At 41.8% G+C, this 26,915-nt stretch overlaps 1 protein-coding gene across 1 annotated transcript in view; it reads right to left on the bottom strand.

The window, feature by feature from the left end:
• Positions 1-612: 612 nt before the first annotated feature.
• The window catches only part of LOC126482352 (cytosolic non-specific dipeptidase), a 169,638-nt gene continuing 143,335 nt past the window's right edge, over positions 613-26,915 (bottom strand). Inside the window, exons 7-9 of the mRNA XM_050106434.1 lie at positions 23,100-23,249; positions 18,231-18,332; positions 613-770 (exon numbers count right to left, since the gene is read on the bottom strand). Coding sequence (XP_049962391.1) covers positions 726-770; positions 18,231-18,332; positions 23,100-23,249 — 297 coding nt within the window. The 3' untranslated portion in view covers positions 613-725. The remainder of the gene's footprint in view (positions 771-18,230; positions 18,333-23,099; positions 23,250-26,915) is intronic.

Below are 26,915 nucleotides of genomic sequence, written 5' to 3'. Positions count from 1 at the left end.
CTTCACTGGAGGAACACTGTATTTGAACCTTGACTAAATGGGGATTGTCTGCAGAAATCTGCTTATGATATGAAATAAAGCAGTAATTGAAAAAATCAGAAATTACATGAGTTTGTGATGATCACCAATTAAAACTAATGTGGTGTGCTTCTATGTTCTTTCATCTGCTTATCTGCTTGAGAACTTCAAAATTATAGAGCAGAAATTGATGTTTTTATTAGGTCACAACGATCATTAGAAATTTTATACTGGTAATGTAAAAGTAGGCCAAACACTCTCCAACTGCAGACTAAGTAGCTACATACACACCTGTCCTCATGATATTTGAACTACATATTTTAGTTCTCGGGATTTAACAATATATATCAAAAATTATCTTTTTGTTTAAATGAAGACACTACATTCAGCAATCCATTTGTAGTTCTCAAAATCAAAATATTAGACCGATGAAAAATTTTGTCATACAAAGAAATAAAATACATATTTTTGTCACGTAAATGTGTGTACAAATATTTTAAGAAAGTATAAAATTGGAAACAAACAATTTTAAGAAATAGGGCTCATTGGATTGGGTCAACTATGCAATGTCTTACATAAAATACATTTAATAACTTGTTAATTAGTTATAATATACCTTTTATTCATTCAATAAAGGATAAACAATAACATTATGCCATATAAAAACATATCTGGATTACACTCAAATAATCTGCTGTACGATATACTTAGAGCCTCGCTACTTCATACAGGTATGCTCCCAGCAGCTTTGTCTGAAAAAGAATATGATAGCTATTAAAACAAAGTAATTCTCAAGAAAAATTTGATTGGGTAGCTAAGTTATAATGCTATACTGCCATAAACATTGTGTTAGTGTACACCCGACTCAGATGAGATCATCAGCATTTTGTTAGGAATTGCATTGAGTCTTTTACCCCTCTGCTCACAGAAATTCTTCACCTCTCTGGTTCTATCAATCAGATAGGAAGGGGTCAAATGTTTTGGATAGCACTTCGCCTAGCAACTTTAAGTATACCTATTGGAAGACTGGGCATACTGTGGCCATCCCACAGTATAAGGTCAAAATTTAAACATTACACACTTCCTCCAGCGTACGCGAACTGAGCAAATCAATTGGTTCTTTTGAATTCGATGTGGTCTACAGTGGGCCTTAGGTGGCTTATAAAAGTACCATTTGCTCATGGGCGATTCTTGGGTACCAAAAGTATCAATTGTGGAAATGGTGATTTCTACAATTTCTATTCATGGCAAAGCATTGAAATTTTTGCCAAATGTACTTAATATAATGATCTCAAGGAACTTCAAAATCTTTTTAGATATCATTATCTGTTACCGAGATCCAGAGGTTCTAAGTTACCGTACTTGTGCAGGAAACCACAAAAACCAGTGTTTAGCCATTTTTGCACCATGGGCCACAATTATCTGAATAAGTAACTGTAGAAAATGGCTTAAATTTTAACTGTAAATTTTTTAGACTTTTATCTAGAAATGTCACTTTCCCATTTTCAAAAATCTTTATCCCTTATCAAAATACAGTCAGAAGATCATGATTTAAGTGCACCAATTAAGGTTATATTACACTTCTATAATTTCTATTCACGGCAAATCATAAAATTTTTTTAACCACATGTTCTTTAGATGATGTTCTCATGAAATATTAGAACTTTTTTTGATATTGTTATCCATAACTGAGATCCAGAGGTTAAATAAAAGTTATTATTGAAATTAAGCACATCAAAATTGCACATAACATCTGGTCTGAGACATAAATGTAGTTTAACTGACATAGCAAATATATGGCAAGGGTTCCAAAGTCACCAAAATATATTTTTAGTCACAATTTTTTTAACAATAAAACTTTATGTTGCACCATCTCTGTATAACACTCATGCATATTCTCTTGGCTTGGAAATTATTCCATGGTGCACTTTACAAAAAATTACTTTCTTGTACAAAATTCTTTGTACTTGCAAATTAAAAAGCATATTTTTTGGTATACTCTAGGTCAGGCCTAAAAATGTTCATTTTTTTTGTAAAGAAGAATTACATGAACATGCACTGGATGGGAGAGTATTTTGTGTTAACCATATATTATGCATACTTATCTGTGGTTTAAATGTGTCAAAGTGTATAAATAAGAAGACAACCAGTTGAAAAATGCTTCTATTGGAGCATAATAAAGGTGAACATGCTCCTTTAAAAGAATCTGACAGAAAACTGGGGAACCAGCTGCCTCATTCCGCCTTCCTCACCAAAAAATTTTGGCATGCGAACATATTTCAACTTTTCTGTCCTGAAAGAGTGTAGCAGAGAGACAGTGACCATGCAAGGGTGAGGAGACAGTGATGGTTGTAGAGAGAAATTGGCAGTGAAAGAGAAACAGAGATGGATGAAGACAGTAGCAGTAACAGTAACAGTGGCAGTCAAAAAAAGAGGAGATAGTGATGGTCAGTGAGAGACAGTGGCAATAGAAGAGAGAGATAGATGGAGGGAGATTGTGGCAGTGATAGCAAAAGAGAGAGGAGACAGTGTAAATGGAAAAGAGAAATGAGTGGAGACCATACATAGGCTTAGGGGTGGGGGTGGCGGAAAGGCGTCTGGACCCCCGAACCCCCACTCTCTGTTAGTTGATAGATGGATCCTATTGTAATTTTATGCCCAAATACACTCACATGCAGCTTCCATTTCTATCTCAGTGGATCTGAGTTTCTTGTCTAGTTCAACAAATACGTCATCTACATTTCCCATTTCCCTATCCTTTTGGTATATGCTTCACTTTTCCCCAAAGATATGGATACTGTCAACTTCACATTTTAGCTAGCTTTCTGTGCAAAGTATTATGTGAGTTCGGTGCTTTTTAGGAGTGCTTCAAACTCTGACAAACTCATTGCAAATGTTTTAGCAGTAAACCACTAGAATTTTGAAACTCTCATCTGCAGGAGGCATTTCTTTGGATCTTACACTGGTATTTCTGGGTTTCCCACAGCTACCATTACCTGTACTGGATGGAGAGTCCCCTGATCTAAAAAAACTCTTGCGTGCACCCTATACACAGTCAGCTACTTGGATAGCTGCCTATGATATGTAGTGCACACCCAACCTACTTAGGGGGACCCCACAACTCTCAGTTGTGTGGCACAAGTCTAGGAGCCCACAGCCTAGCTTGTCACAGAACCCTCAGAGTTTCTGGTTCAAGCCTTCCACTCGATTCAGAAGCAGGGGGAACAATGCTGCAGATTGTGACCTTTGTTGAAACTCTATGAGCACGGCTGGTATTGTCAACCTTCTCTTGTAGTTACTGGAATGATCCAAGTATGACATCAGAGTCCAGACAACAGGCATTGTTTGTTGCAATGTGTACCACAATCTGCAGACGATTGCTCCCTGTCACCTAAGTGGCTGCCGGAATAGTCTCTTCAATATGCTGAATGAGACCTCCAGGCATACTCACTAGGTGTATGTGGTGTACATGACTGTGGTCCGCCATGAAGGGAAAATCAGTAAGTGTTACATATGTTAATAAATTTTCAAGATTTGACTCATTCTTTTTATTGGGACAGTATTAGTTTTACTATTGGTTCTTTTTAATTTGAAATTGTCTATGAGAATTGATATGGAATTAGTAACACAAGCATCATCATTCAGCATGAAAGTATTGACCTTGCTTTCATGAGTCCTGTAAGCTTTTGTTACGCCTGTATCCGTTCTTACTTCTGTAGACATGCAACATGTAGCAGTAGACAGTTAATATAGTGCTCAGTAGGTGGCATTATCAACACTGCTTGGAGCATAAACAGATATGTAGTGCATGTGTAAGTGGCAGCACTGTGTAAGCTTGGCAAATTCCTTCACAATGCCATCATCCTTGACCAGTCAATATGCTGGGAGCTTGAGGCAGAAATTGCTTGAAAAAATCTTGGTTTTCAAGCTGCATCAGTTCCAACAAAATACTCAAGCTCTTTATGGCTAGCTCTGCCATCGTCATCAGGAGTAAAATTACTCATTGCTGGGGCTGGCACTATTTCCCACTTTGGATGTCAAAAGGAAGCAACACTGGATGCTTAATGCTTGTAGGGATATGGGAGCTGCAGTTTCATGTGTGTCGCTCGCCTCTTGCACCACCTTATGTCGCTTTGTCTCCACCACCTTATGTCGCTTTGTCTCCCGCATTGGGCTGGAGTTGCTATGAGCTGCCCAAACAATGAGGCCATTGGTCCCATGACCCGACGTGGCAGAAACTAATGGAGGAGTGACACTAACAGCACAGCCCAGTCACTGGGAAAAGAAAATGAGCAAAGAGGCATCAGGAACACTGGGATGGGAGGAAGAGTAAAGAACAGCAGGGAGGGAGGGTTGAAAGCAGTGGCTGCCCCAGATGTGCAATGGGTGATGGGGCTCCAGCCCAACCTCTGACCCATCCTGATCTCCATGCCGTACCATGATTGCAAAACTACGGAAACACCACCAGGGAAAAAAGACAACAGGGGACAATATGGCAAAAAATACCAGACAAAACAAAGGGAAAGGGGGGGAGGGGAGGAGAAACCTTGCCAAGGTGGAGGCGACCCATCTCCATTGCTAACTGCGGGACTTGAATTCTGGAAGGAAATTCAGTGCTTAAATCTGGGAGGACAAACCACTTTCGAAGAAAACTGAGGATGCGTGTGACCATGCAATGGTAGGTCAACGTAGTACGGCTTATACAAAGATGGCAGAGGATGCTAGTTTCCTGCCATGAGAGGCAGATGGAAGTAAGCCACTTGCCAGGACTCATATTAATCGCACAAAGTTTATTGAACAGGGAGGGGCCTCCCCCAAGAATCAGCCCCCGAATGAGCAAAAAGAATTTGATGTGAAGCTATAAATCTGCACCTGAACAGGTCAAGGTGAACGGAGGGGGCGTGGGGGGGGGGGGGGGCTGCCCTCCCCAGACAGATGATCAGCAAACTTGTTACTTGGGATGCCCATGTGGCCAAAGGAATCAAACAAACAATAGCACAGTCAAAATCAGCGAGAAGTTTGTGGATGGGAGATTCCACAGAGTTGCAGGAAAAACACTGTGTAGCAGTGTGAAGGCCACTCATTGAGCCCATACATAACAAAATGGTATGAGGTGAATGAGGGCAGTATGGGTGAATGAGGACAGTTTAATAAGAAAAAGGCCCAGTAAATGACCATCAGTTTGTTGAGGAGAAAATGTGGGGAACAAGACAAAGAGGGGAAGACAGAAATCGTGACTGAGAGAATAGAGGTGGAGCCAATAAGTCAACCCACCCGAGGGTGGGCAGCGGGTGGGTTACATCCCAAAGCCACAAAAAGAATTGGATAGGAGGGTTGAGCAGCAGTTTTGCACACCCAAAAAAAAAAAAAAAAAAAAAAAAAAAAGGTTGGATAGGAAACGAGGAGTTGGGACCACCAAACCGAAAGGGAGGGAATCCCAGTGTCAACCAGGAGACTATCGACAGGGCTAGTGTGAAAGGTACCAGTGGCCATATACCAAGATGGTGGACTGGGTCCAAGAGGAGCAGTATGGAACGGACAGCTGAGCCACAAACATGACAATCATAGCCCAGACAGGACACAACTAAGGCCCAATAAAGCTGAAGAAGAGTTGAATGATCTGTGCCCCACGAGGTGTGGGTGAAGGAAGGACACTGAGTTTACGGAAACAGTCAATCTTTAGAAGGCGGATATGGGGCAACCAAGTAAGCTTGTTGTCAAAATGAAGACCCAAGAAACACAACTGAGAACCACCGTCAGGTATTGCACTTCATGGTACAGCTCTGGATCGGGATGGAGTGTAGCACGGTGACAGAAATGCACCACCCATGATTTAAGGGGAGAGAACTGTAAAGCATGAGAGAGTCCTTGTGGAAGCACTCCAGATGGCAACCTGGAGCTTTTGCTCCACAGAGGAGTTTTTGCTCCGCAGAAGCCTGTGTGTGGGAACTAGCCCAGATACAGAAATCATCCACGTACAGAGCAGGGGTGAACAATGGTCTGACTGAGGCCAAGAGTCCATTAATTGTGATAAGGAAAAGGACACTTAATACAGAGCCCTGTGGAAATCCATTCTCCTGGTAGAGATGAGAACGGTGCTAACCTGAATTCTGAACAACCAGTGGGACACGAGCTGGCAAATAAAAACTGCGAGTGGCCCAAAGACCCCACTAGTGGAGCGTAAGTAAGATGTGATGGCGCCAAGCCATGTCATAGGCAAGCCTTGTCAAAGGCCTTACAAAGAACAAAGAAAATTGTGACAAGATAGTGGCGCTGAGAAAGGGCCTGCCGAATTGTGGTTTCCAAGTTAATCAGATGATTTATTAAGCACCATCTCTCCCGAAAACCGCACTGGTAAGGAGACAACAGGCCTCAAGATTCGAGAGCACAATAGAGCCAGTGACCCATCATCCATTCAAATATGGGGGTTTTTGGTCACAATATCTTGGCTGGTAACTATCAGGGGGATGGATCCTTATCGGGCCTAAGAACTGTCCCTCCACTGAGAGAGGAAACCTCATGGAGTCAAATGCAGTTAATCACCTGGAGGAGACATTGTCACTAAGGAGGATTGCTTATGAATGGAATTGGGGCCAGGGGCTGAATCATGGGGAGAGGAGAGGGCCACAAGTAGTTCCCAATTAGCAGAAGGGGCCTGTAGGATTCCACCTGCCAACTAGTAAAATATGATACATAGCCCTCTGTTTACAGTGGAGGAAAGTGGCTGGACACTGTTGCAAAATGGGTCACAAGATGTTCCACGGGCAGTGCTTGATTCGTACAAAAGCCACCTGTGAGGGCAAGGCCCAGGATGGACGACGGCCATTGGCAGCCTTGGATGGTGCGGAGCATAGTCCACACCCATTACAAAGAGACAAAAGAACCTAGCGAGGAGAAAAAAGATTTTCAACAAATCTGTTTGTGAGTTGTGAAGGAGGGCAGATAGGGCAATGGGCCTAGACAGTCAGGACAGAGACAGAGACTGCAAAGCATGACCACAGAGTCCAGGTGGGCCCAGGCAGAAACCATTTCCAAAGCAGTATGAAGGAGGATCCATGTACTAACAAAGTCTGTACAGACCAACGTGCAAACACCACTGGAAGCCCTCAAAGGGCCGACCTGGTTCCAACAGAAAGCTTGAAACCTACAAAGGGTCAGTGAGTGAGCATCAGTAAAATGTGATGCCTGTAGAACAACACAAGGTGAGGAGAAAAAGGAAATATATGTCGAGGGCACAGGGCCCAGAGAGACAGAGAGAGCAGGCTTCAGTGAGATCTAGAAATGAGAGAGAGCATGTGACCTTGGGGTGCAGAGACTATGAGTCCCATGGCCGGTGTGTGGCAGCAGGTCTCCAGTCTGCGAGATGCCAGGGGTACGGGTCCTGGGAGGGGGCCCATCACCACACCGGCTGATGCTGAAAAAGGGGGACAGTTCTCTGGCCAGGTAGTGGGAGTGGCAGCTAGAGGGGAGGGCATGGAAACCACAGGGGAGGAGGAGTGGAGAGGGGGGGGGGGGGGGCAGAACTGGCATAAGGAGGAGGGGGAAAGGATGTGAGAGACGCAAAGTTAGGTATTACAGACCCAGTGTGAAGACAGTTATATTTGTGACGAGCCTTAGTGTAGCATAAATGATGAAGGGACTTATACTCCTGTAGTTTCTTTTCCTTTGTATAAACTTGGAGCCCTGCCATGCATGGACAATGATGGTCATGACAATTAACACACATGGGTGGCAGTACACAGGCATGCCACTCATGGAGTGTGCATCCACATTCACCACTTAGAGGGTCCGATGTAAAAGTGGGAAAAATGTGCCCAAATCGCAAAAACAAACAGCTCATGGCGGTGGGACGTACAGTTGCACATCTCACACTGATAAACCATAAATGTGAACATCTCTGGGAGGGTATGTTCCTCAAATGCCAGAATCCACACCAATATTGGCGTGACTGTTCTCATGGCCTTTTTGAACAAGTCAAACAAAACAAATACCACACCATTCCAGACTGGGCAGGAGTTCATCAATTTGAAGGATGAAGTCCCTATGAAAAATGACTCGCTTGACCACATTCAAAGACTGGTGAGGAGTAATGGGCACCAGAATGTCACAAAGATGGTCACAGATATGAAGGGCCACAGATTTGGAAGCAGAAGAAAGTTTGATCAACAGTGAACCCAATTGCACCTTATTCAGTGTGTCCATGACACCAAACTTGTTTTCAATAGTTTCCACGAAAAATAACGGCTTGGTGGTGGTGAAAGGGACCCTTCAGTCCTGGTGCTGACCAGGTAGTTGTGAAAGGGTTTCACCCCAACCTGTTGAGGCTGGCCCTCACATGAGGGGTAGCCAGGGAAGGGAAGGCATTAAAGGATCCATTCCTAACTAAAGAGATGGGCAGCTTTTTGGAGCTTAATACCTTTCATATACAAAGTGACTGCTGTGATATATCACCGATTCTGATCAGGGCTCAGGGCTCTCCCCATGGACACTAGACAGCCATAGCTAGGTCCGTGTGGGATGGCAGCCATTGCCGGGAGGTTAAATGTTCCATAATGGGGGGGAACTGCTGCTAGGCATACATGGGATGATAGCACCCCCGGTACCAGAAATGTTGTCCCTGTGTCATAAGGGGAGTCAACCAAAAGGGTGCTTAATGCCTCCACTACATGGACTGGCCACCTTGCTAGCTATGCAGTGTTAAAGGACAAGACTGTTGAGGGAAAGATGGAAGAGGTGGTAAGGCCACACACCAAAGTAAGTGTTGATGGCCGTAAACTGTTCTCCAGTTATCATACACTATGGAGACAAAATCTAGGGGATATCAAATGCCAAGAAGGAAAGGTGTAAAAAAACAAGATGAAGAAAACCATAAGGGATAGCAGAAACCAGGAGGATAGCTGGGCCCATGTAAACAAGGACAGGGAAGAGAGGGGGAAGGAAGGGGGCAGAGGGAAGGAAGCCAGGGAAGGACAGGTATGGGAATGGGGTAGCCCATCAAGGAATAAATAGCTTGGGGCCATTTGTGGACCATGTATGAACTCACAAAAGAGCTGTGAGTCCCCTGCGAGGCAGAGCAGGAGAAGAGGCTGTCATTTTTGGCAGTAGACGTACAGTTCCCAATGCTGTTTCAACTGTGTTTTGGAACCAATTGCTTTGCTTCTGAACTGTCAGGCTTATGATCACATGGTCAGTGTGTTGAAGTGTGGAGTTGTTACACTCTCGTTCAACAGCAACAAATACCCATTTCCTCCCTGCTACATGTGAAAAAATACAGTAATGCACTACAAACCTGTGTAGTGCACCCGGGTAGCACGGGATTTCAAGCTTTTGCAACCAACGGTTGCTTCATCAGGAAACAGGGAAAGATGAAACGATGTGGGTTTTAAGGGAGAGGGTAAGGAGTCATTCCAATCCCGGGAGCGGAAAAAAGGACAGGTATACACTCGCACACACACACATATCCATCCGCACAAACACAGACACAAGCAGACATTTGTGTGTGTGCGAGTGTATACCTGTCATTTTTTCCCCCTAAGGTAAGTCTTTCCGCTCCCGGGATTGTAATGACTCCTTACCCTCTCCCTTAAAACCCACATCCTTTCGTCTTTCCCTCTCCTTCCCTCTTTCCTGATGAAGCAACTGTTGGTTGCGAAAGCTTGAATTTTGTGTGTATGTTTGTGTGTCTATTGACCTGCCAGCACTTTCGTTTGGTAAGTCACATCATATTTGTTTTTAGATTATTTTTCCCACGTGGAATGTGTGTGTGTGTGTGTGTGTGTGTGTGTGTGAGAGAGAGTGAGTGAGAGAGAGAGAGAGAGAGAGAGAGAGAGAGAGAGAGAGAGAGAGAGAGAGAGGGGGGGGGTGTATTTATTTCCATTGTTTTTGTTTATTCATTCTTTTTTATGCCACTAGTCCCAATTACAAAAGAGAGGGGAGGGGGGACCACCCGCTAAATTCCACAGACCAAATTTTAACCATGGAACTTGCATTGGCTATTAATGCTACCTAGTCAAATTTTGCCTGTCGTCCACTACTGCTCTGACTTTGATTGCCTTTACTTTGTGTAATTCAGTGACTAAAAACCATTGTCCTCTCATACTACTGTGCAAACTACACTACTGGCCATTAAAATTGCTACACCACGAAGATGACATGCTACAGATGTGAAATTTAACCGACAGGTAGAAGATGCTGAGATATGCAAATGATTAGCTTTTCAGAGCATTCACACAAGGTTGGCGCCAGCGGCGACACCTACAACTTGCTGACATGAGGAAAGTATCCAACCGATTTCTCATACACAAACAGCAGTTGACCAGCGTTGCCTGGTGAAACATTGTTGTGATGCCTCGTGTAAGGAGAAAAATGCGTACCATCACATTTCCGACTTTGATAAAGGTCGGATTGTAGTCTATATCAATTGCGGTTTATCATATCGCGACATTGCTGCTCGCGTTGGTCGAGATCCAATGACTGCTAGCAGAATATGGAATCGGTGGGTTCAGGAGGGTAATACGGAATGCCATGCTGGATCCCAACGGCCTCGTATCACTAGCAGTCGAGATGACAGGCATCTTATCCACATGGCTGTAACGGATTGAGTAGCACGTCTCAATCCCTGAGTCAACAGATGGGAACATTTGCAAGACAACAACCATCTGCACGAACAGTTCGACAACATTTGCAGCGGCATGGACTATCAGCTCGGAGACCATGGCTGCGGTTACCCTTGACGCTGCATCACAGATAGGAGCGCCTGCGATGGTGTACTCAATGACAAACCTAGGTGCACAAATGGCAAAACGCCATTTTTACAGATGAATCCAGGTTCTATTTACAGCATCATGATGGTCGCATCCGTGTTTGGCGACATCACGGTGAACTCACATTGGAAGCGTGTATTCCTCGCCGCCATACTGGCATATCACCCGGCGTGATGGTATGGGGTGCCATTGGTTACATGTCTCGGTCACCTCTTGTTCACATTGACAGCACTTTGAACAGTGGACGTTACTTTTCAGATGTGTTACGACCCATGGCTCTACCCTTCATTCGATCCCTGCGGAAACCATACATTTCAGCAGGATAATGCACGACCGCATGTTGCAGGTCCTGTACAGGCCTTTCTGGATACAGAAAATGTTCGACTGCTGCCCTCGCCAGCACATTCTCCAGATCTCTCACCAATTGAAAATGTCTGGTCAATGGTGGCCGAGCAACTGGCTTGTCACAATACACCAGTCACTACTCTTGATGAATTGTGGTATCGTGTTGAAGCTGCATGGGCAGCTGTACCTGTACACGCCATGAAAGCTCTGTTTGACTCAATGTCCAGGCATATGAAGGCCGTTATTACAGCCAGAGGTGGTTGTTCTGGGTACTGATTTCTCAGGATCTATGCACCCAAATTGCATGAAAATGTAATCACATGTCAGTTGTAGTATAATATATTTGTCCAATGAATACCCGTTTATCATCTGCATTTCTTCTTGGTGTAGCAATTTTAATGGCCAGTAATGTATGAGAATTGTGCAATTATTGTTAGAGCTTGAGATGTAGCAAGGTGAAATGGATCCGTTCACTACAGTTCTACTCCTTAAATTTTTATCTTCCATTTTATATTTTCCTCTTCTTCCAGAAATGTTTATGCTTATGCATGTCATTCACAAAGCCTCTTTCAATCTTCTCTTTTCTCCTTCAGTCTAATATTCAGTATTTGTTCCCATTGTAGACCTCTCTGAGTCACATCATCCTTCTCCTGGTCTCTCCATCTTGTTTACAGTCTTCCAACTGGTCTTCTTTGAGGTTCTGTCCATTCCAGAACTCTAGTTGGTAGTCTCTTTTTCCATCCTTTTAACATGGCCAACCCATTTCAGCCTTTTTCTCTCCATGGTTTCATTTAGGGGACTGATATGAATTGTGTTTTGTATTGTTTCTATTTCTTACCCTGTTCATTCTTGTCTTAATCAAGATCCGTTGTAGAAAGCATGTCTCTGTTGCCTGTATTCTGCTCAGATGTTTCTTTGTCCAGGTCCAAGATTCTGGCTCATAGATGAAATTCATAAATCATATGATTTGTATACCATGATTCTTGTTTTGGCACTTATTTTCCACTTCCTAATTGTGTTTTATACACAATAATAAAATTTTGAACAGTTTTCTATGCTCTTCATAATTTCTGTCTTGATGTTTCCTTTCCCAGTCAGCTTAGAAAGTGTCTACTTCTCTAATAATTTTTAAAGCCTCTGCTTCTTTAATAATTTTTCCATTACAACTTTCATTCTTCATTTTTTTTTCATTTTCCCTGTTGATTTTCCATAACCTCACTCTTTTTTAATCTTATTTCTGTGCCTGATTCTTCAATTACCCTCAACCAGCTGTTTAGTTGTTCTTCCAATTCCTGCTTATTGTCTTCACATATCATCACATCATCTGCATATGCTATGATTGTGATATCATCTGCTGTTGACCCTTGGCAAACTTTCCTTATGTTGTTGTCCATGACTATACTGAAGAGCACTGATGGGAAGAGCATACTTCCTTGTCAAACCACTCTGCCTGTCCTAAATGATTCTGATTTTTTGCTATACATTGTAATACAAGTCAGGCATTTGTTATACATGTTTCTCATTGTAAGTGGCATTCCTTTTGACAGGTCTTGTCTATTCAGAGTTTACCATGTGTATTCCCTTTTAACAATGCCATAGGCCTTTAGTATATCTATGAATGCAACTGTGATGTCTTTCTCAAATTCTTTTCTAGAACATGTCTAGCTATAAAAATGGCATCTACAGTTGGGCCAGAGGCCCAGAATTCATTTTGTTGTTATCTCGAGTGTTGCTCTACCTAGTTCCTGATTTTCTGTAAAATTATCTTTTCCTAAATCTTAATGCAGTGACACAGTACTACTATTTTTCTATACTTCTACCTTTCTCCAGTCATTAGAAGTCTCTCCATAGGTTCATACTATTCTCATTATTCTATATAGTCACTGAATTCTGATACTTCCTGTGGCTTTGATAATTTCCACTGTGATGTCATCTTTAATAATTACTTTATAGATACTGTTGAAAATGATGTCTGTATGAAACAGGATACGCAGCTTATACTTGAGTCCACTAACAAACGCAACTGTAGTACACTACCTGCAGTAAACATGGACGGCATTCTGCAGCTTACTGACAGCCTCAGAAACAAAAAGTCAACAGGATTAGACGATTTTCTCCGTACCTATTAAAGGAATGCAAATATGAATTAGTGCAACCATTAGTTCATCTAATAAACTGTGTTCTCGAAGACGGTATATTCCCTGTCAAGGTGACATTGGCTGTCGTCAAATCATTACAAAAAACGAGGAAAGAAAACATGTTCATAACTACAGGCTCATTGTCCTAATCTTAACACTTAGCAAACTGACTGAGAAAATAATGTTAAAAGGAATCTAGGAACTTTACAACAATGCTGACATGTTAGATGATTTCCAGCACAGTTTCAGAAGACGTTGAAGTACCGTATCAGCAGCAGTACAATTTGTCCATTATGTATTGGAAAAAAAGAAATGAAAACTCCTAAGCAGCAGGAATATTCCTGGACCTCTCAAAAGCTTTTGATAGAGTACATTGTGATGTGCTCTTATAAAAAATTGTGTCACTGGGAAACTCGTGTAGCTGCTGGGAATATATTTAAAATATAGGCAATAGTGTACAAGCATTATATACTATAATGGAGAATTAATGAAGAGGAGGCAGTCAAGAATAAGAAATATATGTTTCACTGTTCCTTAGGGTTACATTTGAGATCCACTCGTATTTATATGTTATGTACAGAAAGTTCTAGTTGAAAATTACAAATTATTTAGGAATACAGGAGATGACTCATCAAAAGATGGAAGTGCTGCATTGTTGATAGGTACACAAACAAAACATACAGAGCTTTGATAGCTTTCAGAATGAAATTCCTTTTTCAAGCTTGTAGGAGATTCACGCGTGCACACACACACACACACACACACACACACACACACACACACACACACACACGCCTGTCTGCTTAAATTGTGCTCAGGAGACTGCCAACTCTTTCCTGGCCCACAGTGAGTGTACTGGGATGAGGTGACGGTGCAGAGTGAGATGGGATAAGGGATGGAGAGAGGCTGGAGGCAAGGAGTGGGTTGGGGGGGGGCGAAGCATCTAGCAGCTTGTGGGAGAGTGGGGAGCCATCTGCGGGCTACCTAGGGGTGCAGGAAAAGGGGGCAGGTGGCTGATGGTTGGGCACATGATTTCACAGACTAGGGTGTGAGATGGCAACACACAACTAGCTGAAAAAAATTGGGTGGCGGTGATAGCTCCCATCTGCACAGCTCAGAAAAGCTGGTGGTGGTAGTGGTGGAGAGGATCAAGATGGCACGGGTTGTAAAGTAGCGATTGAAATCTTCCATGTTGTGCCACTGGATGGTCTGCCTTGTTTTTGCAACAGTTTGGTAGTGGCCATTCGTTCTGCATGACAGCTGGTTGGTTGTCATACCAATGTAAAACACAGTGCAGCAGTTGCAACATAGCTTGTATATGACATGGCTGCTTTCTTAAGTGGCACTGCATCTGATGGGGTAGGATAAGCCTGTGACGGGACTGGAGTAGGAGATGCTGGTTGGGTGGATTGGGCAGGTCTTGCATCTGCATCTTCCACCAGGGTATGATCCCTGTGGGAGGGTAATGGGGGGTGAGAGCGGCATTGGGATGGACTAGGATTTTGTGAAGGTTGGGTGGGCAGTGGAACATCACTTTGGAAGGGGATGGAAGAATCTTGGGTATGACGTCCCTCATTTCAGGGCATGATGATGGATAATCACAGCCCTGACGAAGGGCTCGGGCCCGGGTGGTATTGGGCGACAAGGGGGGGGGCCTTCACTGTGGTTGGTTCTTGTGTTCTTGTGATGGTTGTGAGGATCAGGTGTGTGAGGGGACATGGCATGGGAAATCTGTTTGTGTGTTAGATATGGAGGGTATTGCCTGCCTGTGAAGGTCTTTGCGAGGCCTTCAGCATACTGGATGAGGGAGTTCACATCACTGCACACGTGTCTGCCATGGACGGCCAGGCTGTATGGGAGGGATTTTTTGGTGTGGAAGAGGTGACAGCTATCAAAGTGCAGGTACTGTTGGTGATTGGTGGATTTGATGTGGACCGAGGTGTGGTTGGAGCCACCTGAGAGGAGAAGACTGACATCTAAAAAGGTGGCATGTAGTGTATTCACTTTTGCACTTATAGGTCTGGCATCACATCTGAAATCAGTAGAACACAAGCATTCTATGGTACTGTAACTCAATGAAGCTGTGACAACATACTTTTTATGCACAATACCCACATAATGTTTTGTCATCTAATGCCTGGGACTTGTTGACAATGCTATACTATGCCAGCATCACCATCAAGTTTATTGGTTGTGAAGGCACATGGGCATCACAAGAATATGCAAGCTGATGAAAAGACCAAGAAAGGTACCACAAAATAATCAGACCTTTGAACACCTGCAACAAATGTATAATCACAACTGTGGTACCTATTCTGTAGATATCTGGATATGGAATTGCAAACTATAATAACCTGCAATAAATTAAGATTGATTAAGAGAGCCATCATACCATGGAGGACCTACCTACAAGCTCCTCAAACAAATACATCACACTATATATACTATGCTTTGCTCACAACAGTCTTGACCATGACCCTACCTTAAACCAATAGGATCCACCTCTAGTGAATGCTATGACCCTTATACGAGGGATATCCAGAAACTAAGGATACAAGGCCTGTGACTCTACCAATGAATTGCTTTTTTCACAGTCTGTACCACTGTTGTAAATGGTAGTACACACTGAAACAAAAGTGCTGGTAATGGTCATCAGTAACATTCCGGTTCTTGCTGTGGTGATGGTTAAAGATGAGCTCTCTCATTCCGTCTGCCACCAAGTGCAAAGTGCACACCGTGATACGCTACCTGAATGTGAAGGGTATGAGCACTGGCATGATGCATTATGGAATCTTGTCAGGGAAGGGGAGGAGATTATATCACAGCAACATATGACAAAACAGGTAGAGAACTGCACTTTCAGAAGAATGAAAATACGCAATGAAGACAGAATGGGTTGCCTGTCCATGGGGACTGATGAACTGGTGCAAAAACTCTAACAGCATACTCGTCCCTATCACCATGTGGCCATTGATGACCTGCATGAAGCATGTCCTGAGGTTTCTGGAACTGTTCTTCATGAAACTGTGAGTGATCAACTAGAATATAGCAACGTGTGTTTGCAATGGTTCTGAAGAGGTTTACTGCAGAACACAAGATCAACAGAGTCAAGGTCTCACACAATGGTTTCTTGATTGTTTTGTGAGTGACTAAAAGACTTTCATTAACTCCATAGTAACAGCGAATGAATCATGGGTTTACCATCACACCTCAGAGAACAAGTGAAAATCAATGCAGTGATACTACACTCATTCCCCTTCAACAAAAAGTTTCAAAACCCAGCAATCAGCTAGAAAAGTAATTGCAACCATTTTCTTGCAAAGTAACAACACTATCAGCTCTGCATTGCACTGTGAGAGCCTCAAGAATCTCCACATATGCATGCGGAACAAACACTATGGGTTGCTGAAGAACGGAGTCTACCTCATCCATGACAATGCTGGGATGCACTCTGTTCGAGCAGCGCAAGAGTTTTTGACCTCATTTTGTTGGAATCTTTCACACCACCCCTTTCACAGTCTCAGTCTTGCACCTAATGGCTATCATTTACTTCCTAAGTGTAGGTGGAAAACAGTTTTGCAATGATGAGGGGGCAAAAACCGAAGTGGACAAGCATTCATTATTTTATGGGGCTGGCGGGAGACACCTACAATGAAAGGGGCGGAACAACTCATCCCACAATTGACAAAATGCATGGAAGTAAATCATTATTATGTGGAAAAATGATGTGAAGCCTTTGCTACCATTCCTGTACGCTTCATTGTAATACATGTATTTCTGTTTGTGTAAAAATTGGCCAACATGATGAAAGACCTGAAGATGGACTGCTCCCTACAGCTCATAATCACTACCTAAATCTTATAGTCACTCAGATATTGAAATAGCTATCACAAAACCCCAGAATTTTAGGAGAGAGAACACACACTATAGTAAACTTAACTGGCCCTCTTGTTCTTTGTCGGTGTTTGGGATGGTTACGGATGGTGAGAGGCCCTTGGTGCAGTTCCTGTGCCCTGAGATGCCAAGCAGGCCATCTCTCTCTGCAATGACCAATCAATCTTTCTTCAACCGTCTAAGCATTCCATTACACACACACACACACACACACACACACACACACACACACACACACACACACACACCAAACTGACCTTGGGCTTAGGTGGGTATGAAGAAAGTGCTTCCCCCCTCCCCGCAGACACAGCCCAAAGAGACCTCCAGCATAACATATTACAAACCAGTCATCCTACTTATTGTGTAACTCATTAAACCTTCTTCAAAATTTACAACCACTACTAGTCCCATGTACAGGAAGCAGCCATTCTTCTCCCTTTGCATAATTCCTGTCAGGCAAGCATTTTGGTATTTTGATACTGATGACTACACAGTGTGACCCCTTAAAGCAACAGTCACCACCACCACCACCACGGCAGTTCAACATATGAAGGTGTTAGTCCTCAACTATGGAAACCTGGACAAAAAAGTGAGAGTGTTTGAATTCTTCTATTAAAGTAGCAAGTCACAGATAGTATTCAGTACTTAGGCTGGTTCCACAGGACTTAACTGTTGTTTAACAAAGTAATTAATGAACTGAGCTTATATGGAGTGGTAGTTGGTTTATTTGTTGCAGTAGGTAAGAAATCACCACCAATTTAAATCTACTGAACTGAAACAGTCTGCATGTCAAATCTTTGAGAGGGGGAGGGGCAACATTTGCTAAAAAGCTTAAGATAAATTTCTGTGAAGTATTTCTGCCAATGTGTTTTATTGGAAAAATAAAACCATCTCCCTTCTGCTATTTATCGGTTTTTCTCTGAATTCTTCCCCCTTCTCATCAATCGTGATCTTGGGACATCCAGTAATAGTAGTGATGCACTTAGGAAACTATTTTTTACTGAACATGAGCTTTGAAAGGTACTTCTGTGTGTTTAAAATAAAATAATTATTACAAGGAAGAAAAACTTACCCCTTCTATGTAGTTTCTGATATTTATCTTCTCGTTTTGTGCATGGGCTCCATCATCTCCAGCTCCTACAGGCAATAGGAGAACGTTTTTGCCAGTTACTTCCTGTGAAAACAGTAACAGAAAATACCTTTTAGTGTGTTTAATATTTTAGTTAAACCTCATAATAACTAACAAATAATGTTTATCGTAACTCAGTCTCTGGCCAGTGCATTAAGCAAATACATATTAAAGCAGAAAATGTGCCTCATAATTGATGTAAATACTAACATCTTAAAAGTGTTGCACCAGCATGTGCAAGTGTCATCACAGGAATAAAAAAAGACAAAATGGCAGTCAACATGCATTAATTATCACCTACGCCTTCAGCAAAATAACTTGTAGCTCAAAAGAAATTTCTCATTGTGACTTATTATACATTATTACCTGAGGGTGGTCTATGGCTACAAAGACTTTATGTACAAGCTTCTGTTCCTCACCACTGGGTCAGTTCTTGAAAACAGTCATTAATAGTGTGTGAAAGAACTAACACTATGGAAAGATGCCAAACATTGGCCATGCATGAAAAATATTGTTCTGCATTCAAAGCCATCATCACCATCATCATCATCATCATCATCATCATCATCATCATCAACATCCTCAGCAGCCATTAAACATCTATATCTGGATAAAAGCCTACTCCAGTTTTTCTATGCTTATGTTCTTCAGATGTACATGTTCGAGTCGATGCAACATACAAGGGTTGCCCAGAAAGTAATACACCACACTTCTTTCATCAACAAGTCTTTATTGAACATAATGAGAATTCCACATATGAAGGAATAGTGTTTTATCTACACATCCTATTTTTCCACATAATCACCATCCCATTCTATGGCCTTCCTCCAGCATGAAACAGGAGCATGTATGCACTGTTGGTACCAACACTTGTCCTGGTGGCAGAACCAGTGCTTCACTGTGCGAATCACCATCTCATCGTCCTCAAAATATCTTGCACAAATGGCATCCTGTAACAGCCCAAACAAGTGGAAGTCCAAGGGGGCTAGGTCAGATGTGACAGCTGTGGATGTCTCCCCGATCACAGCAAATCGTGGAATTCCCCCAAACCGCCTTCTGATGACCTCACCCTCCATGCCCAGTGACTAATGATACTTCTGTCAACAGCAGATGCTGCATAGACTTGGCACAAGCATTTGTGAATATTCCCCACAGTTTCATTCTGTTGGAATTGACGGAAACTTTGTGTGCTCACTCAGGAGACTTCAAAATAATACATACGTAACGTTTCACATTCGTAGCATTGTTTTTGATTGAGAAAGAAAAATGTGATGCATCACTTTCTGGGCAACTCTCGTATTTTCTACTGTTACTGAACCATCTTCCATTGTGGCGTCTTGTCTTGTCTTGTCTTATCTGTTGTAGCCCAACAAAGATTTTTTTATCACACTGTCATAATTACTTTTTCCAAGCAATCTACTCCCTGATCAAGTTGCTTGTTTTCCCGACTCTTCTAGTAATCCATAACATCCATCTCCTTATTGCTTGCTGAAGAATCCTCAGTTTATTAGTAGTTTTGCATTAAAGTCCATGGCTCAAAAGAATTGATGTGTGTATCATCTGTTCTGACGATGGAAAACTTTCCTTTTCAGACATTTAGTGTTGAAAACCATAAGCACCAATATGTTTGTTATATATTAGTGTAGTTTTATTATACTTGATTTTAGGTCTACTTTCAAGAGTGTTCTATTAAGTTCCTTCATTTATTTTTAACTTCATGTGTGTGGTGTCATCATAACAACAGCGGTGATTCATATTTCTTGCATTAACATTGTGCACTTTCTTGAGAATAATTTTGGTAATATAGACATTCTTTGGCTGATTCCTCATTCAGTTCTGAACTTCTCGCAATCATGATTAAGTCTAATGGGAGTTGTAGCATTGACACTCACATTTTTCAGTATGTTGCATACACTGAATCAATGTCTTGTTTCTTGAGTGCTGTTAGTACTGATTTTTTGAATCTTAGTCAAAAATTTTCTCAGAATCTATGAATCCCAGAGATAGTGGAAATTCATACTTATGGCTCTGTTCTCTAATTTTATTGATGACTTACAAATGGTCCCTTATGCACTTACACTTTGGAAGCCAACTTGTTCCTTTGCCTGATTAAAATCCAATGTTTTTTCCTATGTATTGACAGTTTATGCAATGATAAATATTCTGATTGCCAGTACCATAAATTACATTGAATAAAGACTTGAAATATTGGTAGCCAATAAGGCAAACAAAGCTAGAGTTGTCACTTGAAGTAAGCAGTTTTTCTTTGGAACCATAGTGCATAAATAATAGTTCTATAATTCTAACACCAAGCAAGAGGGTAAAGAACTGAAGCTCTTGACTCGTATCTGGAGGAATCCATGGAGCAAGCCAGTCTTGCACATCCTGACTGGTTTTTTGATAGTTTCCTTAAGTCCTTTTCAACCAAACCCACTTGAAGTAAAAGTCTGTATTATTAAACAGGACTCTGAATCATACCTATCACAACATGAGAAATATTGTGGTGTTTTATAAAACAACAAAAATTTTATGAATTTCAATTAGTTTAAATCCATTGCTAGCTGTGATATGGGAAACTAATGTTTTACTTAACAGCAACATGGCATTCAGGAGTCTGAATGTTTGTGCTCTTTGCTCCTGCAGTTTATAATTATGGTACAATTCCGGCATGGAACTGTAATATAAAAAGTTGTTCAGTCCATAAATGTTACTCAAGTAAGGTGCATCCACAATATGCAATTGTCTTTTGCTCTAGTGCAATGAAAGTATATGCGCAGCAGTACTAACATTTTGCTTCACTGCTCTTGCAATCAAATTCCGCTGCAAGATTTTGCTGTTCTACTTGGAAAACTGACAATGCATCTATTTACAGAGACTAAGGCTGACAATAACACCTCATTACTGAGAAACCAGTTATTTATATCCAAGTTTGAGCTACAAATTTCAAAACAAAACTTTTGGTCCTGTGGCTGATGGGTGCTATGTCCAGTGAAATGCCCAGCTACCGCAAAACTGATATAATGAATACAGGAGACTCTGGTGCAACCAGTGTAAAGCCTGGAGTGGTACTGGCCACAAAATGGTGCAGTGGCACTCTCCCGATGAGGTTGGTGCTGCCGAACACCATGGAGAATGTGGGACGCAACCGAACACCATGGAGAATGTGGGACACAACAAAGTAAACAGCCTGAGCAGTGTCAAAGTAAGCTTTGTAAATAGCTCGGTATGTTATGTGGATGTAAGCTGTTTACTCGCATCCTCCAGCAGATGCAGCAGCCCACAAAACATGCCTGTTATGTGGAGCAGCATAGTCACAGCAGTCACTATAAAAGCATTTCTGTGACTGTGAAACTGCAAAATTCACGCATAATGTTCTCAGTGATTATTTTAAAAAAAGATTAAAAAGATAGTAGAATGACATCATTTATTGACTTATTGTACACTACTGGAAAGTGCCCTGAAATTGCAAAAATACTCATATTTATTATATGTCAAACTTACTAGTTTGTAGGTCATTCAATCATTTCCTTTCCTATTTCCAGTGGGCCTTGTTTCTGATCACAACATCTACTAATAATGCAAACTGATCCAGGAATTAGTAAATAAATACATACTTTGTAACAGTGTGATTACACTTCACTGCTGATGTCAAGTAGCACACAACATCCCCATAAAAAATGGGAAACTATGCACGTTTGACACAGATCATGTTTTTGATAACACACACAAACCTTTCTTGTGCTTCAGAATGCCCTGTCTATCATATTATGCACCTTCCAAGTAATACTATTTTAGAATATTAAGGGAGGACCAAAGTCCTTGTCTAGATCTGAGTATACTCTCTGTTCCTCAACAATATAATTCATTCTGAAGAAAACTCCATGCTTTGTTACAATAGAGACTAATCTCTGCTAAGATGCTCCTCTTCCACAATATTTTTGTGATACCAGAGTTAAATGCCATTGTCAAGTCATATTGTCGCAAACCCAATACATAAAAAGCAAAAACCATTAAAAACAAATACTAACAAAGAGATAGAGGGGCTGGCCAGTACTTACCTCAGCTCAGTACAGCCGATAGATACACATAAAACAGAACTGAAAATTTACATTCCTAGCTTTCGGAACTTTGTTCCTTCATCAGGGAGGAGAGAGGGGAAAAAAGGGAAGAAGGGAAAGTGGATTCAGTTACTCACAACCCAGGTTATGAAGCAACAGGGAAAGGTAAACAGGGAGGGTAGCAAGGATGGAGGCATGGTTGCCAGAGGGAAGCCAAAGATATTCTTTGGCTTCCCTCTGGCAACCATGCCTCCATCCTTGCTACCCTCCCTGTTTACCTTTCCCTGTTGCTTCATAACCTGGGTTGTGAGTAACTGAATCCACTTTCCCTTCTTCCCTTTTTTCCCCTCTCTCCTCCCTGATGAAGGAACAAAGTTCCGAAAGCTAGGAATGTAAATTTTCAGTTCTGTTTTATGTGTATCTATCGGCTGTACTGAGCTGAGGTAAGTACTGGGCAGCCCCTCTATCTCTTTGTTAGTATTTGTTTCACATCTTATATGAGATTTTCCATTAATCATTTAAACCATTAAAAACACTTTGTTACTTACACACTGATGGACACATATTGACACCTGCATAGTCTTGCCTGTTTGATATGAAGTACTGTTCATACCTACTCACATAAGCTATTAATGTGTCATCTACTTGACCTGTCATATTTTCCTATGTGTAATGTCAAAAATTAATAGTCAGTTATCAAACTCAACTTGACAGTAGTGCTAAATATATTCAACATAATTAACTGACAACTTACCTGGAGGGTAAGTGTGACTGGAATTGAGCCACCTTCACGTGTTAGATCAGGATCTACACCATAGACATGTTTTGTAGCTGCACGCGCTGCCAAATAGTGTGGATGATTTGGGTCTGAAAGCCAATATCGGCCACCGTGTCCCATTTTAACCTGTAAATAGTAAATCTTTCTTTAAAAAAATGTAAGTGTTGTAAAACAGCTATGTAAAGGAGGGGAAAAGAAAGAAAATGAATAATTTCAGATGTATCTGCCATCCTCAGTCTAGCCTACTGCAGTCTTGAGATTTGAGCAGAAATGCTCTGTCATTGTGTGTGGCACATAATAACGAAAAGAAAATTCTTACTCTTCTAACAAGTATTATTTACAAAATTTATACAAGTGTATCTGTATGAAATGATATAGTCATGTGATAACCACTTTCAAGTCTAAATCCAAAAGGAGGGTTGTCTAGGAAATACAACACCTAGCACTGAATGCACATTTTTATGAAAACCAACATACAGCCAGAACAAGAACAGAACTGACATCCTGGATGGAGAGTGTGGCTATTTATACAAACATTTACTATTTCAGAATGCTAGTATTTCTACAGACATAGAATACTCCAGAATACACTAACATTACAAAAATACAATATTTCAATGATCTTCAAGAAATGATAAATACTAGGTAACAAATAATTGCTGGTGATCAGGCTTGAACTGCTGACCTGCAGCATGCCAGCCAGTGACACTAACCACTATGCCACACTACATGCACCACAGCTCACAGCACTGCTCCCTCTCCTGAAGAAACAGTGACCAGCCGCTTCAGAAGTTCTCATTGGAACTGACTGCAGCACTCTGGGTCTAGATCTAGTCAATGGTCCTACGTGTAATGGTGTTGGCAGATGTTATTTGCATGCTGGTTGTGTTGTTACACCCTCTTCACAGTGTTGAACATCGAACGTAGCCCCCTCCGCCCCCTCCAATCGATGCTTCGCAACTGTCGAATGAGTCTTCAATTTCCTTCAACCTCTCATGCTCTCATGGTCAACCTGCATCTGTGGACTGTAGGTGGGCTTCTTACAAGGAACATGCATGATGTCTCTGCACTTCTGTTGTCTTAATCAAAGTGCTCTCGAACTTTCTCCTTGGCATCCAGGATCTGAATGGAAGCCAGCTAGCTGTCTTGCTTCTTCAGTCCTGGTGACAGAGTGTTTCATATAGTCACCCTGTGTATTGTACAGATGGAATGGGAATAGTGTATCCGTTGTCATTTCAGCCTCACAGCCATGAAGCAAAAAGAGAAATGTGAGGCCTGTTGTGTCTTGCTTCACTGTATTGTATGCAAATGCCGCAACAGGGGCAGTATTGTAGCCCAAGCTCTCTGTTCAATGCCAATGTGCATCAAGAGCAAATCTGGCAGAATTTTATTAAAGCATTCTGTGAGAGCACTCATCTACAGCTGGTAGGTATTTGTCATCCTGTGGTTGATGCGAAATTAATTCTGATACTAGGTTCAATTGGAAAACTTTTCAGTGATCAGAGACCATTACAGAGGATGCTCTGTGCTTCAAAATGATAACTTTGACAAGGAAGTTCGCAGTTTTCAGGGGTTTGGAAGTCAACACAGCTTTGGTGGCAGTATAATGGGTGAACTAGTCAACACAGACTTTCATCCATTGGTTTGTGTTTGTTGACTTCAGGAATCTCCCCAAAAGGCTTGGTGGAATGGCGATGGAATTGGTACCAGATGCCCCAGAGGTAACCGACGGGGCAATTGCCTCTGTTGTTGGCATTCCTTACAGTGGCTCACAGGGTGTTTAATGGGTCAATAGAGACCAGGTCAGTGATACTTTCATTTTGAGTCTGTCTAGAATTTCCATGAATCCCAGGTGACCATATGTTGGAACATCATGGAAATACTGAAGGACAGCTGGCCACATATGAGTTGGGATGACCAGAAACTATATCAACCCCAGTGAATCATAGTTCCTCTTGTACAATGGTCTCTTTATGAAATAGAATTCTCCTTTGTTGTTCATCCTTCTTCGAGTCTTACGGTTTCTAGCAATGCTGTATCTCCCCTCTCTTCAGCAGAAATGTCATTTAAAGCATCACTGTGCTTACATCTGCTTTTGTATACCACGGTTATGTCGTACTCCTGAAGTCTCGGTGCCCATCTCACTACTCAACTGAGTGGAGCCTTCAGACTTGTCAGCCAGCATAGAGAATGGTGATCCATCTTCATGGTGAATGTTTTGCAAAATTAATAAGTACAGAATTTGTTGATGGCCCAAACAACTGCAAGACACTCTTTCTCTGTTGTAGGAAAGTTCATCTCAGTGTTGGAGAGACTCTGGAAGCATAAACTATCACATTTTCAGCACCTTCGTGAAATTGCACTAGGACACCACCTACCACATGACTGCTAGCTTTGGTGTGAATTTCTGTCTCTGCAGTCTCATCATACAATGCTGCAACTGTAGAAGATATTAGCACCTCCTTAAAGACAACAGAAGATGTTACTTGCAGCTCATTCTAGGAATATATGGCTTCTCCTTGCAGTAGTTACTGCAACACATGTGCCTTACTACAGAAGTTGTTTATGAATGGCCAGTTGTACAAGCACATCCCAAGAAAACTTCTCATATCACATTGTGCTGAGGAGTTGGAAAATCTGGATCAGGACAGACTCCATTACCATTCTGTAGACACCTCAAGATTTTTATTTCTTTGGAGGAGAAGAGGCATTTTTTCAGTTTCAGACAGAATCCTGCAATTTGAACACTCTTCAATAAGATTGTCAGATGGCTTAGATGTTCTTCAGATGTCTCAAAAATGACAATGTCATCCAAATGTAAACAAAATATCATCCATTTAAGGTGTGAAGCATGTTAACCATCACACATTCGAATGTGGCTAACCATTACACAGTCCAAACGGCAGAACCTTAAATTCATACAGGGCATCAGAAGCTACAAAATTAGTCTTTTACCAGTTAGCTTTTTCAGCCTCAATTGGCAAGTAGCCTATTTCCATGTCCCTAGCTCCTTTTACGCAGTCTATAATGTCATCAATGCTCGACAATGGTTAGACATCTTTCTTCATGATTTTGTTCGGTCATCAGTAGTTGACATAGAAATGTCATGTGCCGCACTTCTTCTTCACATGTACCACTGAAGGGGCCAAGGACTTTCTGAAGGTTCAGTGATGTCATCTTTCAGCATCTTCTCCACTTCCTCTTTGGTTATCCTTAGTCCATGCAGTGACACTCTACATGTATGGTGGCGATGGGTGGATGATTCCCATTCTTCATACAGTATTTTACCATAGGCTGCTGTGTTTTGTCACTGATAGTTATTGTTGCAATACACGTTCCTGTTGGCTGGACATATTTCCCACTTGAGACTTCCAGCACAATAAGCTCTTGCATCACAGAACATTTGAAAACATACAAAAACTGATACAGAACGGGTGTCACTGGCCAACATTGTTCATAGGTCAAGCCAGGTCCCATTCACAGTTCAATAATAGCTTTCTCCCTCAACTTGTCTACCAGTAGTGGAGTATGATTCTTCATCAGTGACAATAAGCTGGTCTTCCTGGACTGGTTCTGCTGTCCCTACATGCATACCTTTAGGGATGAGTTGTGGCTACTTGTGACAATTGGTGATCCATAATTTTCCTTGAGTGGCTACAATGCTTACGATTGTTACTTGCATTTAGATTTCTTTTATAAGTCTGAGTAGTGAGTAGGTATCTGCAAGAGGTAAAAGCTACACAGTTTAACTCGTCTCATTGATGAGGGTGGGATAACAGTATCTTCAACAGC

This window comes from Schistocerca serialis, chromosome 5 (genome assembly GCF_023864345.2).
Source record: "Schistocerca serialis cubense isolate TAMUIC-IGC-003099 chromosome 5, iqSchSeri2.2, whole genome shotgun sequence".
NCBI lineage: Eukaryota > Metazoa > Arthropoda > Insecta > Orthoptera > Acrididae > Schistocerca > Schistocerca serialis.
This window is presented reverse-complemented; position numbering and strand designations above follow the sequence as displayed.